At 39.7% G+C, this 19,807-nt stretch overlaps 2 protein-coding genes across 2 annotated transcripts in view; one reads left to right on the top strand and one right to left on the bottom strand.

Moving 5' to 3' along the window:
• The window catches only part of CNGB3 (cyclic nucleotide gated channel subunit beta 3), a 57,265-nt gene extending 51,689 nt beyond the window's left edge, over positions 1-5,576 (top strand). The window contains exons 15-17 of the mRNA XM_086609325.1: positions 1,029-1,175; positions 3,979-4,159; positions 5,337-5,576. Coding sequence (XP_086465451.1) covers positions 1,029-1,175; positions 3,979-4,159; positions 5,337-5,576 — 568 coding nt within the window. The remainder of the gene's footprint in view (positions 1-1,028; positions 1,176-3,978; positions 4,160-5,336) is intronic.
• Positions 5,577-10,430: 4,854 nt separating this feature from the next.
• CPNE3 (copine 3) overlaps positions 10,431-19,807 on the bottom strand; it is a 33,428-nt gene continuing 24,051 nt past the window's right edge. The window contains exons 9-16 of the mRNA XM_086608722.1: positions 18,591-18,677; positions 17,928-17,987; positions 16,921-17,054; positions 16,413-16,467; positions 16,263-16,314; positions 15,480-15,613; positions 13,527-13,763; positions 10,431-12,128 (exon numbers count right to left, since the gene is read on the bottom strand). Of these exons, the coding sequence (XP_086464848.1) occupies positions 12,018-12,128; positions 13,527-13,763; positions 15,480-15,613; positions 16,263-16,314; positions 16,413-16,467; positions 16,921-17,054; positions 17,928-17,987; positions 18,591-18,677 (870 nt within the window). The 3' untranslated portion in view covers positions 10,431-12,017. The remainder of the gene's footprint in view (positions 12,129-13,526; positions 13,764-15,479; positions 15,614-16,262; positions 16,315-16,412; positions 16,468-16,920; positions 17,055-17,927; positions 17,988-18,590; positions 18,678-19,807) is intronic.

Below are 19,807 nucleotides of genomic sequence, written 5' to 3'. Positions count from 1 at the left end.
TCACACTATCCTTTATAATTCAAATATATTATCTCTATGATGTAATATTTATAATTGTGTTTTATATTTAATATTAAAACCAATATCCTTGATTAATATTTTAGATAAGTATTGATTCACGTTTTATGGGGTCCAGACTATCCTTTAATAATAACTTTCAAATTCAGAGATTACTAAATATTATTTTAAAATATTAACTCACTGCAAAACATTTAAGGGACAAATTTTCAGGGTAGATCTCCTTGAATACAGTGATAAAGCAATTCTAGTATAAGAGCAAAATGCAACTTCTCTTGCTTATCACCACAGCTGAGAAGGGAAATATCTTCACTTCATTTGCTTAATGCAAGACGGACAATTTAATTTTCATTTGTATAGCACCTAATTTTTATGTGGATATCCTTCCTATGGCCAACTGCTTTTTGCTAAACTGGTCTAACACCTCACTTTCAAAACAAAATAGCCTTCTTTTTCTGGCAGACACATTTGTAACCATCAGCTTGAGAGACCTTCCTAATCCATACCATTCAACTTGCCAACATTCAAATGTGAGATGCGGTATGTGAGAAAACTGAAAACCAGAATCGCACAGAAGTTATTCACTCAGGAAAATTAAAATTCTCGGAGAATCATTCGTTCATTGTAAATAACTGACAACAATGACCGACTTGAGCTGCTCTACCTCTGATGAAAATCATTTTCAACAATAAAATTGAGGAAATGCCAAGTTCACATGAGGACAAAAAGAAATGCAGTTCTTGCAGTGGGTGTCTTTTGGGAGAAACATCTTTATCTAGCAAGGCCTTTCACAGTCCTTAGCATCTACATACTCCTAACCAGCAGTGACAATTTGCCTTCCTGAGGCAAGGCAGTATTTCTAATCCCAACTGCAAAGGGCCTTTATAGAACATCAGATAGAACAGCTGGGTACGTAAGTGAGCTTTACAATGACTTTAATGGAGAACAGCAAAGAGAGTCCTCACCAGGGCAAGAAATGACGTGACTGACGATGCTTATTTTCATTCCAGCCTATTAGCTGCAGGTGGAGGAAATCGAAGGACTGCCAATGTGGTGGCTCATGGTTTTGCCAATCTTTTCATTCTGGACAAGAAAACACTCAATGAAATCTTGGTGCACTATCCTGACTCAGAAAAACTTCTCATGAAGAAAGCAAAGTATGTCCTAATAACAGCTTTTAAAATACATTATTTAGCTGCCAAATGGACAATTGTGGCTTCTAGACAGATTTGCGTTCATTTCTTGGAAGAGTAACAGATGTAAACACATTTGTATTTAGAGGTCAGATTTGCCTTATAGTATTTAGCGGAAGCCATAGTCTTGGCAGGGATTCCAACGCTTGTGGAAACGTGGTAAGTAGAACAAAATCCTGAATGTAGTTGCCTTCTCCAGTGCATTTAAAGTAACAAAACAAGTAAGAAACAGAGATGCATATCAGGACTCCTTACATAGTCAAGAAAGAGCCTGCAGGACACATGTAAGTTAAGGAATAGGTTTGCAAAGATGCAACTGAACACCTGCAATTAATTCTACAGAGATACATTTCCATACACTCGAAGACTTGTATGCATTTCGAAAATCTTAAAACAGTAGTTAGGAATGGATTTAAAGGCTGGAGCACCTCTTCCAACCCTAACCATTCTATGGTTCTATGATTAAAGTAAGGCCCAACAAGATGGAAGCACACAGTCTTGCGAGGTGAGCATTTTATTCAAAAGGATTGTGAAATGGGATTTCAAACCCAAACTGCTTTTCATCGTGCTTTGGCTTTGCTTGCCAGAATCACCATTTCCCCAGCTTTCAAAGAGTAAAGTATTGTCAGATTTTGCCACAGAATCATGACAGAATGAGTACCTTGCTACTTTGTAAAAGGTCCAAATACATGAAACAGTTTGTCATTATTGGTATACTTCAGCACTCTTGTTCTCAGCTGTTGCCTTTCATCACTATCAAAGGTTGGAAAGTTTCTCCCAGACGAGAAATTCCACCAGAGAAGACTAAACATAGCACAGGAGTGACATTTTGTTCAGTGGAAGTGCTAGCAGATGGTTATATTCAGCATGTTTCAGCAGCCTGGTTATCAGACGACAGACATCGTCTTGAGAATCAGAATGTCCCTGAGGAACAAGGGACCTAGATCCAGAATGGGCTGGTTGCCCAATTTTCAAAAGCGGCATCAACAGGTAGAAAGGTGGAACAAACCCACTGACTGATGGTCCCCATCATTTATCCTTCCTGACTTTCCTCCAGCTTCTTTCTTAACAGTTATACAACCATCATTACTTGTTACTCCTGTCTCTCTGTCCCACGCTACCTTCTTCTGCTTTCTTGCCCACCCTAATCATATCCTGCCAAGCCATTAAATTCTGCTTCCTCCAGATAGCTTCCAGATAGATGGATAATAGTCATCCATCCTTCATATCCGCATTCCCATTTGGGCCCAAAGCCCTCTCTAGATATCAGCCTCGATACAGGATACCCTGTTTAATTTTGAAGATATGCAGTACCTGCTCTGTGCTGGAGGACATGTATTCTGCTCACCTGTCCAGGCATCCACTAATTCCTCCAAAACTCCTGTGTTCTATGTATAGTCAGCCACGTCTCTACAAAAACTAGGCACCAACAGGAGATTTGTGAAATATTTTAATAAAGATTGCAGTTGTGTTCAGTTTTGGAATTAAGTTGTCAGTTGCTCTGCCCTGGAAGGCTCTGCTCCTTTACAGTTGTCAGTTGCTCTGCTCCTTTAAAGAGCACCTTGAAATAAATTCAATGGAGTTTTTCAAGCAAGAAATTTGTTCTATCGTCACCTGCCTGATAGTCACTGTGTGGTACTTACATAATAAACCCATGCAAGCTGCTGAAGTGTACTTTTTAAATTCATGACAACAAAACTTAAAAAAAGTAAAATCTTCACTTCTGAAGTCCCCAAAGTTACAAAGTAGAATACTCTGGAGAAAATTATAGTATTATGGGATTTATTGTACTTCAGAATGCAAGTAAAAGTTCATAAAAAGCCTTAAGTCAGGGATTTTGCAAGGATAGAAAAGTTGCCTTGAAAACTGTACAGTAACCTAGTGGAAATTGAAAGCATGGGAACCTTCTGCTTTTCACTGGATCCATTATCTATATTGGAGATATATATATACACGGATTGCTGTAATACATTTCTCTCATCTATATACATTGGATGAGGCTTTGAGAAACCTGATCTAGTGGAAGGTGCCCCTGCCCATGGCGGGGGGTTAGAACTAGATGATCTTTAAGGTCCCTTCCAACCCAAACCATTTATGATTCTATGATTCTAAAATCTTGGAACTGACATCTAATCTTTATCCTCATTGTTCATTCTCACTTCTCCTCGTTATCATTGCAAATCAGTACAGCTACGGAAGGGTGTGAAAATCTAGTCTGCCACATGATTGGCAGTAATTTTTATATCTTCAGGGTATCTTCTACTGAAGAAGACCAAAAATAAGTACCGCTGTCTAACCTGATCTGTGAGAGATGAGCCAGGCTGTAAGTTAGTTTCGTAAACTAGTATTTCCGCAAGCATCAGCTGGACTCCAAACTGAACACTAAACGCCCTCTGAATTTGTATCCAGAAGGACAGGTAAGAGACTGCCACCTCAGCCACAAGGCATCCATCCCCTTCCACACTACTTCTCACCTTATAAAACTCTGATCTCCTTTGCAACAACTTAATTTGAGCCTGCCCTTCTCTATTCTTCAGAATATAGGTAAGCAACTCCAAATTTGAACAGTAGTCTCCAACTCTACCAGAGCCTACGGTAAACCCCTTGCCCTTTCCAGTTTTGCTCTTGTCACTGGACCTGGGACCGAAAATAAAATTGGCTGGAAAAGTTGCCAGGTTTTCATCCCTGAATGTGACATTTTAGCTTTGCAGGAACTTTGCTTGGTTTCACAGCACTGCTGTGTGTTCTCATTCCTTCCCGTCTCCAGGGTGCTGCTGAAGGAGAAGGGGAAACCTCCTCCAGGACCACCAGTGCAACAACCACGGGGTTTGGCCAGTCTGTTTGGGCAGAAACAGGAAACTCCAAAATTGTTTAAAGCAATGCTTGGAGGTAAAGGAAGAGAAGGCCTTGCTAAGCTGCTGCAGCTGAAAAGAGAACAAAGCATTCAGGTAATGCCACAGAAAATAGTAGAAAATTCCAGGTGCTGAAGAGGGAAACAGGAAAGATACTGGGAGGGCCTGGGCAAATAGAGTGTAGATGAAAATGTACCCTTACTGCAATTAATGGCAGAAAGTCCCAGTAGCTGAGATATAATCACTGTACCTAATCTCTGTAAACACTAACTCTAAAATTTGGCTCACATCTTCCTGGACTTGGCCTCTATGCAGAGCAGAGAAAATAAGAGCAAAGAAAAAGCAAGGAAAAAAGCAAGCAAACAAAAATCCTCAAAGAAAAGTAAGGATAAAATAGACTTTAAAAAGCCCCTAAGGGCATCTGATCTTCTAATTTTATGTAAACAACAGCAAATACAGAAATATCCTAACACAGTAATCTGACCCAGCTGACTCAAGCACACGGTGAACTTTCCAATTCAAAGTCAGATTGTTGGTTGCCACAAATCTTGAAGATAAAATTTAAAGTTTAGCCCACACAGCTAAAATCGATTAAATCTGTAATATATTGCACTTATGAGAAAACTGTTATTTTAGCAGATGAAAAATAATTCCCACATTATACTCTGTTCAGAGAAATGTTAATGTCAGTAAGAACCTGCTCAGTTCTACGTATTTACCCAAAGGTGGCAGAATCCTTTTCTGTCTTTATAGCTGAACTGGCAGTGGTTTTATTTTTTTTTTTTTAAGTTAAATAAAGAACTTTGCTTACACAAATGAGTGTAACACTAAGATTGGAGCAGAAACACTGCTCAATTGAATGTGTACTTGTGAACTCAATAGCAAATAAACTGAGCCAAGGAATTGGGGCACTGAGCAATATGTCAAGATTTACATAACACTCTTTCTTTCTATACTAGTGTAAGTACCTAAAGGAAGGCAAAACCTAAGGACGGGTTGTGTGCCCCAAAATGTGATTGTTTCGTCCTGTATTAATAAGAAACAGATACTGGCGGTATCCACACGATTTTCCTAGGTTTTATGCTGACATTCTTATTCTGAAATTGCATTTTTTATTTAGAAACTGATTTTCAGCATCTAAACACAAATTTATCTATGTTGTGTACCATTAACCGCAGTATTCATGCTGTGCCTTTCCACTGCATGTACAGAATAGAACTAGTTCCTGAGTTTCTTCTGCAGCATTGGAAAACATGTAACTTCTTGTTTCCAGCAACCTAAAACTGAGGCAGAGAGTAAGCCTGAACAGGAGAAGAAGCCCGTGGAGCCCGCGCCCTCAGCTGCACCCCCTGCTCAAAAAGAAGAGCCGAATGCAGATGCTAAGCCTAAACCCCGTGCAGTTATGCACAGAGGAACCACTAACGAGTCTCTGATCATTAGTATGTCTCCGTCTCCCAGAGCAGAAGAAGGAGAGATCCTTAAGGTTGAAATTAAAGAGAAAAAAGACAAATAGATGGTGCTTTGGGCTGTGGCCCCATCTATTGTCTTGCTGAATTCAGGGGGCTAGCGTGACTTTGCTTTTGGGTACAGAACATAAAGTAGAGACCACTCGAGAAAAATCTACCCCACTCCTCTTTTTCCCTCCCTCCTCTTCTAAGACAACTGGAAAAATTATTTATGTACTTCCCTCTTAACCTTGAGTCTGAAGAGAGAACTTCCGATGTAATAGGAATCAGAGCTCATATAGTATTTCGGGACCACTTGTTTCTTGTTCGATCCATGCTCTCCCTCATCTCTTACTCTGTCTTTTTCCTGCTTCTCCTCTTCCCTCTCCTGTTTATCTTTGCTTTCTTATTGCTGTTCCTGTTGCTCAGTTTGCTCCTAATTTTTGTTTGTGTTCTTTTCTATTTTCTTTTCTGGTTCCCTATAGTTATTCTTTTTCTCCTCACTGCGCTACTGCTGCTGAGGTTACTTATGTTTCTCTCGATCCTTCTTTCTCCTCCCTTTGCAATTCTCATCAGTGACCTGCTCTTGTGACCGGCGTGGCTCAGTGCAGCGAGCTGGGATGCTGTGTGCTGGGATGTTTTAGTTTAGGACAGAGGGCTACAAAACCAAATCCTTGTCAAAAAATAAAAATCATAAAAATTCCCCAATGGAAGAGCGGATTGCGGAATTATTGCCAGCCCTCTGAAAGCACGAGCATCTGCTCCGGTTGTCTCTGACTCTGGTGAATAAATATGGCAAAGACTTAGATGTTTCCCCCACACACCCCAGGGCTCACCTTTAACTTTGGGCTGCCAATTTATACGCTTGATTTTCTCCAGGGATTGAGCATTAATAATGCCCTCTGAAGAGCAAGCAGTTGATACTGGCTAACTTTTTGAAGAATCTTGGTATCTATCTGGCCACTTGAAAAATAAAGGCTATTTCATAAAAAGCAGGATTTACACTTTCTGGCTTTGTGGTGCATAGTTTCAACCAATGCTCCAGTTGTTCACCTCCACAGACCTCGACTGACGGTACAAAGTGAGCCCCATGCCTTGCTGGGGCTGAGCTACACCGTGCCTGTGACCTAAAACAGATCCTTTACGAGCACCACAGCTGAGAGAGATACAGCTTCCTAGCACGGAGCTCCCGCACTGTCAACTTTCTGCATCGACGCATCACAGAAAGGGATGCAATACCAAACAAAAGACTGAAGCTGTGTTTTAAGCTTTTAATTGCCAATTACTTTTTTCTCTCCCATGGGTTTGAGTCTCCTCTCTTTCCCGATCCACTTTCAGTCCACACTTGATGAACAGTTCTGGGAACCACAACCATTATGCAGAGTCCAAGCCAAGAAACTGTAAGGGCAGGCTCCACACCTCCTCAGCTGACCAGCCAACCAAGGAAGGCACCATGACAAAATTAAACATTCACTTTGCAGGCGATACATGATCCTGCGGGCTATGCATTCTATAGGCCTGTTCTGTAAAGCCTTTGAACTTCTCTAACCACAAGCAAAGCTGGCAGCCCAACCACAGTCAGTGAGAGCTTTGCCTGAGTAAAAGCTGGATGACTGAATTCCATATATTGTATATTCTACACATCCTCTGACATGACCAAAATCCAAATCTATCTCAGAAAGAAAGTTCTCTCATATTAGCAGTGAGGTCAAGGTTCAACTGCTACATGGGAAGAATCGTCTTTATTTGTATGGTACTTGTTATGTGATATGCAAAAGAAAAGGATGTCGCAACAGAGGTAGAAAACGTTCAGATGCATTATAAAAAATTATTCGTCTATTGCACAGCCAGGAACGTCTCAATACAATCCCAAAATCAGAAATACTGCAGAACTGCTTCACAAATGAGGCCTTCAGTGAATAATAATGATCAATGAATTCATTACGTGATTCTCACATCTTTTTATTCAGAGTTGTCAAAACATTATGGAAGGGGGAAAAACCACATAAACCCCCATATTTTAACGTGATATTAAGGAGCAACGTGTTCTCATTGCAAAAGATCCGATCCCCTCTGCCTACACAAATGCTGCCAGGTAACTGCAAACGTTTTCACTGCTGGCTTATCCAAGTTCATCAATCACACACCGACACGTATCACAAAGGGCTGAGACTGCAGCAGCAGCCATTACATGGCAGCAACGGAGCATCCCATGAGTTGCTGCTTTCCTACAGCTCTGAACCACTAAGGATTGCGGGAAAGCTTTTCAGTTCTGTCTGCAAAATTACCAAGTTATGCACAGCTCTCACATTCCTTGCACCTGGAATGAAAGAGGAGAAACATCAGCATTTGTAGATCACGGCCACAAAGAAGTAACATCCATTTGGGTCTAGAACACGTCTTATGAGGAGCTGCTGAGGAAACTGAGGTTGTTTAGCCTGGAGAAAAGGAGGCTGAGGGGAGACCTTATTGCTCTCTACAACTGAACGAGAGGAGGTTGTAGCAAGGTGGGCTGTGCCAGGGGAGGTTCAGAATTGAGAGTAGGAAAAATTTCTTCACTAAAAGGGTTGTCAAGCATTGGAACAGGCTGCCTAGGGAAGTGGTGGAGCCACCATCCCTGGAGGTGTTTAAAAGACATGTAGATGTGGTGCTTAGGGACATGGTTTAGTGGTGAACTTGGCAGTGCTAGGTTAATGGTTGGTCTCGATGACCTTCAAGATCTCTTTCAACCTAAACAATTCTATGATTCTATGACATCCTACTTTTCTGTTATTGGAGTATTTTCTCATTCCCAGAATTCCTCCATTTTTGTGGATGCGCAGGGGCAGGAAGGGTCCAGGAATCCAGGTGGCAACTATTTATGGGGTGTTGACCAGAAGGAATGATACATCACCAGAAGGGACAACACAAAAAAGTCAATACCTGCTCCTTTTGTAAGATGTATTAAACCCTTTCAAGAACTAATTCTACCCTGTAGATAAATCTGGTGGTGAAGCTGAGTGAATTACTCTAGAGCACTTAGAAAACGCAACTTCCAGTAGCAAAGCTCACTAAAGTGCAACGCTGTGGCTCTAGTGTCTCTCAGCTTCCCAGTAAAGCATCTCAGACCTGACTACACTTGAGTCAAACTGAAGGGTGGAGTAGGACAACGTATTTGAAAACTAAAAATAACCAAATCTGCATGCCTCTCTACTTAAAATGTAGACATTGTTCTGAAAAAAAAGATTTTGAAAACCTGGTAATAATTGTATGAAATAAGCATGAACAGGAGAACTCTAATGTGGCAAAGAGCATGAAACAGACATCGCTAAAACTGTCGAATTCCAGAACATCTTTTTGCTAAAAGCCTATACGTGATGCTTTATGAAATATACACTGCACAGGCATAACCACTGAGTGAAAAAGCATTTTTCCTCTCATCCGATAACACTCGTTATAAATCTGAGTCGTTCAGCCTGTGGAATATTCACCATAGGAACTGCAAAAGCAGCATTTATCACCACACAGAAAATGCAGAATACAAAAGTACAACGGAAAAACAGTATGCTGAAATTATATTTTTAATGCATAGGCACTGTAAATCAGTTAACTTCATCAGAACTGAAATACATAGGAAAGTAAAAAATTCTGGATACAGATTATTTCTCTGCTGTACATATGTATATATTACGACCATAAAAAGGCAAGCATCTGAATATGAAGACTGCTATACATCATTTCTATCACAAGGTGGTGCAAGTGACCTACAAGCCCATTCACTTTACAAAACTTTTGACTATTTTGCTTTTGTCATCCTCAAGCTAGTGGCATTTTTTACATGTAAAAAATAAACAAACAAAAAATGGCAAAACAACAAAATAACACCCCTCCCCCTTGACTCACAACCTGCTGAATTCCTTGACTGAGAATATTACTTCAGCCGAACTTGGAAGTTTCCAAATTTTCCAAGAGTCTGTTAGCTGCAGACCTCTAGAAGTTATACTGGGAAAACAGTTCCTGTCACTGTCAGATCTGAAACACTTTTCTTTTACGCAGAACAAGGCACATTGAGAAGTAGGTGTCATCAATATGCTATTTAATTCCCTAAGCTTGAGGAAGATGGGGGTACATTTCCAAAAAGAGATAATGAACTCCCTACTGTAGAAACTCGGAATTTACGTACAGAATACAGACAAAAAAGTTTATGTATTTTATATGCAGCAGATATTCAGTACAATAACAGCTATTAACATACTTGAATGCATTTAAATGCACTTCCAGAGCAACTTACAATAGAACTGGTAACAGAACTCAGATGAAGCACTATATTTTTGGCAGAAAGCTCAGAGGAACTTCAGTGGTATCCTGTACTCCAAATCAGTCGTACTCGTCCACGTCAATGAATCTAGACAAAGAGTTAATACTGCATCCTCTTATCTCTGTACATGGAGCATATAGCTGAGAAACACTTCACTGTTCCAAAATCATACAGTATCAATTTGCTGCAGCATGATTTAGGTTCATTGTAACGACTTCCTTGATCTTAGTATTTTGTGTTGCGTATCTGGCATGACACGGCGTTATAATTTATGAATAAAGTAGGAACACATATGCACTGCATTGATAAAAAGATGACTCGATTTTGATATAAGCAAACACATGAATTAGATTTAAAAAGAGAAAGAGCTTGGCTTAATATGAAACAAAAACCCAAAAACTCTTCCTTAGTATTCCACTACTGAAACTATTTAGGACTTCCTTCCACCAAGGAAAATGGAGTGGAGAGTATCATATTCATTCATGATTGATAACTAGTCAACAGTCTACAAAAAACATTTGGTATGTTTTACAGGTTGTGTAAGAAAATCTCAATACGTATATCTTTCATCCATCAATGTTAATGTGAATCCGGATTTTTGATAGGATTATATTTGTACGGGGGGATAAACAAACCACACAGAGCAGCTCCAGCAACTAAAAAAAGTCACATACGAAGTCACATCCACTATGACCTGGTGCAATCTTCAGTGCCCAAGAATGCTAAATTCAGCGCTAGTCCATTCTGTTCTTACATGTGGCAGCTAGACCAGTCAAAATCAGATCAGCTGGGTGCTAACTCTAAACCTCTTCAAACGCGAAGCTACAAAATTAATGTTCAAGATGGGCATTTTGGAAGTGATAAATGAGACCTTTACATCCACTTACGTTACATGCACTGACAGGATCGGAAGAGATCCTCAGCAAGCAGTACGGAACTGGGAGACAAGAACGCTTAATCTGTCCACTGAGCAATAATAATATGATTTATACTTGGTGTAAATGGTGAAGAGAAAACTCAAGCCAAGAAATTAAACCAGAAATTGTTTGCCCTAGAGAAATGCAGTATGACTATAGGATTAGAGCACAGAGACTTTCTGATGTCTTCCTACTGGGAGGTAGAAGGGAAGATTGTTTTTTTTGCAGGCATTTTTCATTAGTGGGCTCATGACAAAGCAGCATGATTCAAAATACGAAAAACACTAATATAAATCAGGTAGCACTTTCAAGAACTCTTTGCTTGAAAATATGCAGTTATAAATCAGATAAAACTTTTTAACTGAAAAGTGAATTCCCATGTCAGAAAAAGCCCTTAAAGATCAATAGTCATGACTGTTTTACAGAAAACAAGCAAACAAAAGCAAAACCCCAACGAAAATAAAATCTGGAGTTCCTGTTTTCCAGCACAGGACACAGTGAAAAACATCTTACAGCCTTTACAGTAGTAGCCTCAAAGGCCAATAGGATTCTTCTAAGATGTCAGAGGTTTACCTTGATTCACCCAAGTATTCCTGTACTACTTTAGGAGACTGCATACTACAAAAAACATATATGTTAATGACTTCTTTGGCTCATGTTCACACAGTCCTGAATTCCAGGCATTAGCCAAAGGCACTGAAGTCGTAAATGTGAAGTAGGCATGCAAGGAGAGCCTTTACACTCTGTTCTGGCACTCGTCTAATTATGAAACTCCTGTGACAAAATTTTGTTATGGTGTCTTAATAGAAACAGAAGCCTGAAATATTCCAAATTTGCTGAATCACATACAAACTTATCTGCTTGGTGGGGATATACCCTCTTTTTCATTTCAGACTGGTTTTATGATCACTGAGAAACTGCAGCCCTTGGAGCCGATCCCCACAAAAGCAGTTGAGCACTCCCACTGGTCATATTTATCGAATGGGCAGCTGTTCCACTCCAGCCGTTCTCCCCCTTCTGTCTGCATATTCAACCTCTTTTTTTTTCCACTCTTACTTTTCACAATAAAATGCACCCATGTAAGCTCTAACTTTCCAATCAACATCAAATATTAACACAACTGCAATTTTGGCCCTTAAAAGGCACACTTGGCAAAGGATTTATAGGCGAAAGCTAACAGATGTTACCATACAGAGGTGTGTGTACACAGTTATACAGAAGTATCTTGAGAACTAGGGTCTGTAGATACAGAAAGTAAAGCAAGCACAAAGTCTCAGCTCCCCTGCTCAGCCCATTCACTTTGTAGCAGGATTCTTAGGAGGTTGCAGTTTGTAGGTGCTGAAGTAGTTCACCACTTGCTGAGGGACTTCTGCCAGGACACACTGCGCCAGAGCTTCTTTTGGAGACTTACAAAAAAAGAACACCAAGTTTCAGTTTTCACCAACTGTTAAAGTTGATCCTAAGATGGGTAATAAGCACCTCCTCTACTAGGAAAATTTAAAGTCTGACATTTTACAGAAGACTTTACACAGCGCCCTTGTGGGACAGACAGATGGAAGCTTCCCTGACATCTTTACCTTCTCACTCCCGTTACCACAAACCAACTGGCTGCCTTGTTCCACGGAATTAACAGGAGCCGGGCGCGAAAAGGGCTGCCATGTCTGAAGATACCTTTTGTCATATGAGATATACACACACAGATCTGCAGATGTCAGACTTCAGCCAAGTAAACACACTTCCGTTATCTGCTTAAGATGACCCTTCAGGGGCTTGCCTAATCACCTGCAACCCTTGGCACCAAGTGCAAGCCACAGGAACTGTACTGCTACAGAGCAGTAGTATCTCTTCTACAGATACTGTTTTTACTGTAAGACTAAGTATCTACAGGAAAAAAAAAAAGTGTCCCTTTTTCTAGAAACTGAAAGCTTTTGAAAATATAATTTTATACTGAATATTGACCCTAGTTAGTCTACATCCAAGTGCATTATTCGGTAGGCATATTCTATATTGATTTTGTGCTCTTTCTCTTTTCAGTTTGCCTGAGTTGCTCTGAGATTAAACAAAGAACTTGTAACAAAAGAAAAAATACAAAGACAAAATAAGGAGGTATAAGCAGCATTATTAAAAGGGTTAATATTAAGAAACAAAACAAAATTAGAACATATTAGGATGGAAATAAAAATATTGATTTTATCTTTCCCATCCTGACGAAATTTTGGGGTTTTTTTGTTGTTTTTTTTTTTTTTTAAAAGTCAACTGTTTCCAGCAATATGTCATTTAAAAGCCAGACTATATTAGCCTGTGCATATTTTATTGGATTCTACAGCAAAAAATTAGGGCTCCGTTCTTTCAATGCCTATTTTTTTGGTATATTTGCTTCAACAAGAACGAAAACTATTAGCAGTATTGTGCCCATACACAATTTCTACTGATTACAACCTTCCTGATTTAGTCTTGAATTTTGACACTGCACTAAAACGTAGGACTAATCCACATTTACAAATGGGCATCCACAATAAAAAACACTTTTCTATAAGAACAAAACCACAGAAGTTCCTCCTCCCAGATGAAAAATACATCCATTTGTTTAACCAAGTCTGAGGGAGATTTCCAAAGGTCGTTCCCCTGCAGCAACTAATGGAAATTCTACAGATGCTGAAGTCTTCAGTCCTTTTCTTGACTTATCTTAGACTTCAGAGTTCATTTTAGAGACACTGCAAAAACATAGGACTATACCTAGGATATCCTAGCAAACCCAGCATACCTCTACGATATACATTAAGCGTACCATTAAGATTACTTACATTTTGGAACTTCCTGAATGGCACAAACTGGACAATGTCTCTGACAGCTGGTTCTCCTGACGAGGACCTAAGAACTCCATTGTCACCATCAAGAAACTCCATAGCATCGAAGTCTGCTCCTCCAACACCAACAATGATAATGGACATGGGCAATTTCGAAGCATTAACTATAGCAGTTCGAGTTTGATCAAGGTCTGTTATCACACCATCCGTTATGATCAGAAGTATAAAGTATTGCTGTCAAATCAATAAACACCGTGTTACGGCAAAGAAACTACATACTGTTGTCACTTTTAGCATGTTAAATGCACTCACTGAATTTTACAATCAAACATCTAAGTTGTTGTCAGGCTGCACCTGTACAGTCCAAAGAAATTTATAACCACAACATAATCTTTTAAAAGAAAAACCCAATGGAATAGTCCTCCTCCTCTCCAAAATCCCCAGATAAACCAATAGTTAACCTATCTTCCAAGTACTTGTCCTGCGATAGAAGGCAGTTTGTTGAGGTTTTGGACAGCCAAAACCTGTGATACTTGTATTTATTTCCTTTCTGATCTATCGATACCTTTATAAAATGCTAGCCTTTGCTTTATTCAGTTAAGAACAGATAAATAAAAGAATTCTGCCAAGGGTAACAGAACATGCCTTCATTTTTTCAGTGTATCCCTAAAATCCTAAATATAGATTAAAACACATATTTTTGCGCTGAAAACCAGCATGGCCGTTTTCAAATTCTGTTAATCTTGTTTTCTAGCTGCTTTATGAAGTTACCAAGGCATCTGAGACCACCTTGCAGTACTTCAGTAAATTCAAGGACAACTTGAGTTGCTTCCACTATACTGCCAGGGCTTCTTAAAGTCGGCATCTTAGCCTCTGTTCTGGATTGAAGTAACAAGAACAAGCTAGAAGTACAAAGCTCAGAAATCATGACAAGCTTTTTGAACTTCTGGTCTTCTCTCGCTTGGTTTATTTCAGACGATTACTGGGCAGCACAAATTCAAGTTCCAAAGGTACTCCGAGTATTCTTAAAAGCCTTCCTCTTCAGTACTTTGCTTCCCATCTTCCCTTATCTACCTCTAAATAATTGGTTTTCCCTTATCTCCTGTGTTCAAGTATCACCTTTTCTCATTGCTCCTCACCACTCCATTCCCCGACTCCAGCAAGAATGACTACAAAGCAACCATGATCAGAGAAGGCTGTGATCAGCAGCATGATAGCACATCACATTGAATTTACTTATCTCTTCTATACTTCCTCCATACTGGAAAAAAAAAAAAACCCAACCAACCCCAAAGCCAAAATCCAATCCAAAATATGCACACTAGGCATTAAATTGCACACTATGCATTAAATGTGGCAAGGCAGCAAAACTTTTTCGATATATCCTTTCAGGCAGAAAAAATAATCTATTGCTAGGGAATTTAATAGGGAGGAGAGCACAGCACATACAGCACCTAAAGCTTTATAGTAAGGGCAGTTACTTATTTATGTTGGCATTTAGATGTCAGAAGCTATATCCTCCACTCCTTCATTACCTTACTTAGTTCTCTCTCTCAGCTATCTGAGGTGAAACAAGGTCTAGCTGATTTTTCCCAGCTGAGGTTAAATCACTCTCCTATATGCAAAGGCTTAAATTAGATTTTAACATCTGTATAGCACTACAAGAGCTCTTTCAATAAAAGATACCGTAAAGGTGTCATGTATTTTTTAGTTGATCTTTCAACTCTGAAGAGTTTATTTAGTTAATTTAGGAGAGAATTGTTGTATACAATCTGCAAAAATCAGTTAGCTTTTATTCGTTTTAAGGGCATCAGACATCAATTCACAAGGTAAATAGTCACCTGTCGAAACAAGTACACTTAAAAGCTTTGAAGAGAAAAACAGTATTTATAAACTAGAAGGGAAAGAAAAAGGAAAAAAAAATACACACACTACCAATAAAGAACTTACAGATGCTGTTTGCTGTTGCGTAGCTGCAGCAGCAAATCTTGCCACATGATTTATAATTGGAGAAAAATTTGTTGGCCCATATAACTTCACTTGAGGAAGACAAGCCCGATATGCATCAACAATGCCTTGGATTCCTAGAGAACAAAAATATATTAATTTTTTCATATTAGAATTTGGATAATTTGAAGCAGTCAATCTTCCTAAAACACAGTAAATATCAGTTAAAGTGATGGTGCAAATATTTAAAACTAACCATGATGAAAAATACAAAAGATTCAGGAGCAACGTAGGCCTTCAGCTTGACCAATGCTTAACACACATACTTAACATGCTTGGCTTTATGTGACTAGAAAAGCTAAATAGTATGGTCAATCCCATTTATCTGAATTATAACAGTTCTCTCCGCCTGGCAGCTTGTGGGAGTTAGCAGTGTGGTCAGAGAGGCCATGTTGAACAGGGACTAACAGCATCACACTCAACCAGGTAACTCCACACCAGCAGCGAAGTAGAATGAAGTGGCTTGACAACATGAAAGAACCGTTCCCAGCTTACCTGTACTGTGCCCTCACTGTTTAAAACACTTCTTTCACAAATCATTATGGAAGAGAGATCAAATGCTATTTCTAATAACTAAGAAAAGGGTTATAAAATTGTTTCCTGCTACACAACTAAACTCATTATTTAATTAGAATAACATGCTTCACAGTTCACCTTTCAAGTGTTTTTATCCCTTCACGTTAGACATTTTACTCCCTAGGTCTGACGTTACTGTCTTAGACTTACCATTACAGAACGGGTTTGATGGGTTAAAATTTAATGGGAACTCATGTGACACCTGTCAATACAAAAAAGAGATAGTCAGGACTGTATGTACAATCTCCTGAAGTAAGTGCTTTTAGTTGTCTTATGTAGTGCATTTACATATTCCATTACCTGAAAGGAAGGAGGAATTTGTGCACCAAATCCAAAGGCTGGAAACATCTTATCTCTAAAAAAGCAATTTTAAAGAAAATGAAGTGAGTGCCTTCCTTTAACAGCCGTCATAGTTCAATAAGTTTAGCTAATCAGTGCTGCTTTTGATCATTAAAAATGCTGTTTATTAAGCATTAAGAGGCAAAATTAAATGGAAGTTCTCCTCTGTAATTGTTTCTAGGACCAAAACTAGTCTTTAACATCAAATCGGCAAGAACGCAAGCATTTATTTAAATTAATGCTGCTCTTTATATCACAGATGAAAAGCCTTGCTTGTCTGCTGTAAACAGAAGCTTCTGCTTGTGATTATGTGATTGTGCAGTGATTATGAAGTCTTTTTTAGCTCTACATTTCAGCTCAGAAGTTTCATTCCGATATATCTGCTGGCATCTAGAACACTGGTTTAAGAAACTATCACAAAAATCTGTAAGTATCTAAAAAATGATTTAAATAAAAATCTAAAACTTACGTATCATAATCCTGAATGACCATTCCTACAGACCAAATTGCTGTCAGGTATTCATTAACTCCATTTGGGCTGAGGTAATGCAGAGAGTCTGGAGAGCGAGGGTCTCCATTGGAGCCTGTAAAATCTATTCCCACCTGTCAAATGCAGTATTTGTATCAAATTGCTGTTAGAGGTAAACTAATGTTTCTTATCTCTGCCAAAGCTGAAGTGAAAAATCACAAAAGAGTTGTAAACAGTAGCTACCAGGACATCTACAAATCTAACAGGCACTAATACTGCACTAATACTTAGATGTAGGTTTCTTGAAATATTTACACTCTCAGAACAATGCCACCACAAAACTAGCAGAAGCTCTGCACCTCTCAGTAGGGCTGAAATGACAAATGACTTTCATCTATCACGTTTTCACTGTGTTTCCTTTCAGTTACCATTCACAGCAGCTCTTCAATAGCTGTTAAATTAACTTCATCCTGTATCTTGCCATATATATCCTTCCTCTCAGAAGTATGACTAGCCAGACTCCACAGAAGCCTAGAGACAGTGCAGACATCTTACTATTACTTGTGCTGCATTCAGTTCACTAATTATGTAATTTAAGTGTCTTAACCCATATGATGGCTTCTGTATGTTGCTTTCATTAAGCAAAGGGCCTTAATAACCATCAAGGGCAAAAGTGAAATATTAGGTCAGAGGAAAACGAGGAAAAAGAAAGAAAGAGCCCTTAAGAAAAGGAAACTCAAAGTAAATCAGAGACCTGTAAATTTCTCCTTGGTCTCCATCCACACAGCTCAGCTAGCTCCTAAGAAACATAACTACGGATTCAGAACTTTGTGTCATGAGTAAAGAAAATCTCTTTTTTCTAAACAGACTAGATGGACTCTGGCAAAATGGCTTCCCCCCTCCATGCTACAGAACAAAAATAAATAATACTACCATAATCAAATCAACTACATACTACAGTTTGTTCCAAAACTCAAAAGCTACTTTATATAAATGATTTAACTTACTGTGAAATTCAGCTGACACCCACCCATGATGTAATCAAGGAATGTGCATTCTACTATGATCTAAAAATAGAAGTTAAAGATATAAATTAACTTTTTTTTTTTTTAATGGGAGAAAAGTAGTATTATTGCAGCAAGGTTTGAGGTTCCAGATTTGCTATCTTTGCCCACGCAAAGCACTACTTTTACTCTATAGACATCCCTCCCACCCACCCACTGCAGTGAGGACAGGTACAGCATGTGCCATCACACACTCAGTGCAGCAGAATCAGGCCTTTTAAAAAATTACAGGCAGACAACACTGCAGCTCCAAAAGCACTACCATTTATAAAACAACATATTATGACAGATTTAACAGATTTCAATTCACCATAAAACGGTGAGTTGGGAAAAGCAGTAGTTCAGGAAAGCCCTTACGAATTAGTAAGGGACCTTAGCCATACACACGGCATCTTCAAGAGAGAGCAATGGGACAGGGGAGGACAGACACATGATTCAGCTGTCAATCTGTTTCCTTATATAAAACAGAGCCCTTAAATATTTACTGTGTCTGGAAATTTCAGATATTTTAAAGTTTCTTACAGCTTGAGGGTGAAGGCATATAGACGAGAGCTGTTATGCCTGAACAACTCAAAACAAAGAGTCATACCAGATTATATTACTGACCTCACAGTGCTTAACGCTCACAATGCCAGAGTTTTTATAGCTTTTTTTCTTCTGTCTTTTCTTTTCATTGATGCACTCAAATTCAACCTGAATGAATGCAAACAAATCCAGCAAAAGCACTATAAATATCAATAAATAAATAAAGTCTTTCTATAAATATATTAATAACAAAAGGAGGGCTAAAGATCACCTCCAGCCCCTACTGGACTCAGGGGGTACGTTAGTCACTAGGGATGAAGACAAGGCTGAGGTCCTTAATGCCTTCTTTGCCGCAGTCTTTAATAATAAGGTCAGCAGTTCCCAGGTGAGCTGGCCTTCGGTGTCTGAGTGCAGGGAGGGAGAGCAGATCGAAGCTCCTGTGATCCAAGAGGAACGGGTCAAGGATCTGCTCCTTCGGCTGGATGCCCACAAGTCTATGGGGCCTGATGGTATCCACCCGAGAGTCCTGAGAGAGCTGGCGGATGTCATTGCCAAACCCCTGTCCATTATCTTTGGGCAGTCTTGGCTCACTGGGGAAGTTCCGCTGGACTGGAGGCTGGCGGATGTTACCCCCATTTACAAAAAAGGGCAGAAGGAGGATCCGGGGAACTACAGGCCTGTCAGTCTGACCTCGGTGACGGGCAAAGTCATGGAACAGGTTATCTTGAGTGCTATTAATGTGCACATACAGGTTAACCGGGTGATCAGGCCCAGTCAACATGGGTTTATGAAAGGCAGGTCTTGCCAATCAAACCTGATCACCTTCTATGACAGGGTGACCCGCCTGGTTGACGAGGGAAGGGCTGTGGATGTAGTTTTCCTGGACCTCAGTAAAGCCTTTGATACAGTTTCTCATAGTGTTCTGGTGGAGAAACTGGTAACTGCTGGCCTGGACAGGTACACCCTCCTTTGGGTTAAAAACTGGCTGGATGGCCGGGCCCAAAGAGTGGTGGTAAATGGGGCTAAATCCGGCTGGAGGCCGGTCACCAGTGGGGTTCCCCAGGGCTCAGTGCTGGGTCCAGTTCTGTTTAACATCTTTATCAATGACCTGGATGAGGGGATTGAATGTACCCTCAGTAAATTTGCGGACGACACCAAGCTGGGAGGCTGTGTCGATCTGCTCGAGGGTAGGGAGGCTCTTCAGAGGGATTTGAACAGACTGGATCACTGGGCTGAGGCCAATGGCATGAGCTTTAATAAGGCCAAGTGCAGAGTCCTTCACTTGGGGTATAAAAACC

The sequence above is a fragment of the Tauraco erythrolophus genome, chromosome 3 (genome assembly GCF_009769465.1).
Source record: "Tauraco erythrolophus isolate bTauEry1 chromosome 3, bTauEry1.pri, whole genome shotgun sequence".
In the NCBI taxonomy this organism is placed as follows: Eukaryota; Metazoa; Chordata; class Aves; order Musophagiformes; family Musophagidae; genus Tauraco; species Tauraco erythrolophus.
The sequence above is the reverse complement of the archived record's forward strand: the minus strand, read 5'-3'. Positions and strand labels throughout refer to the sequence as shown.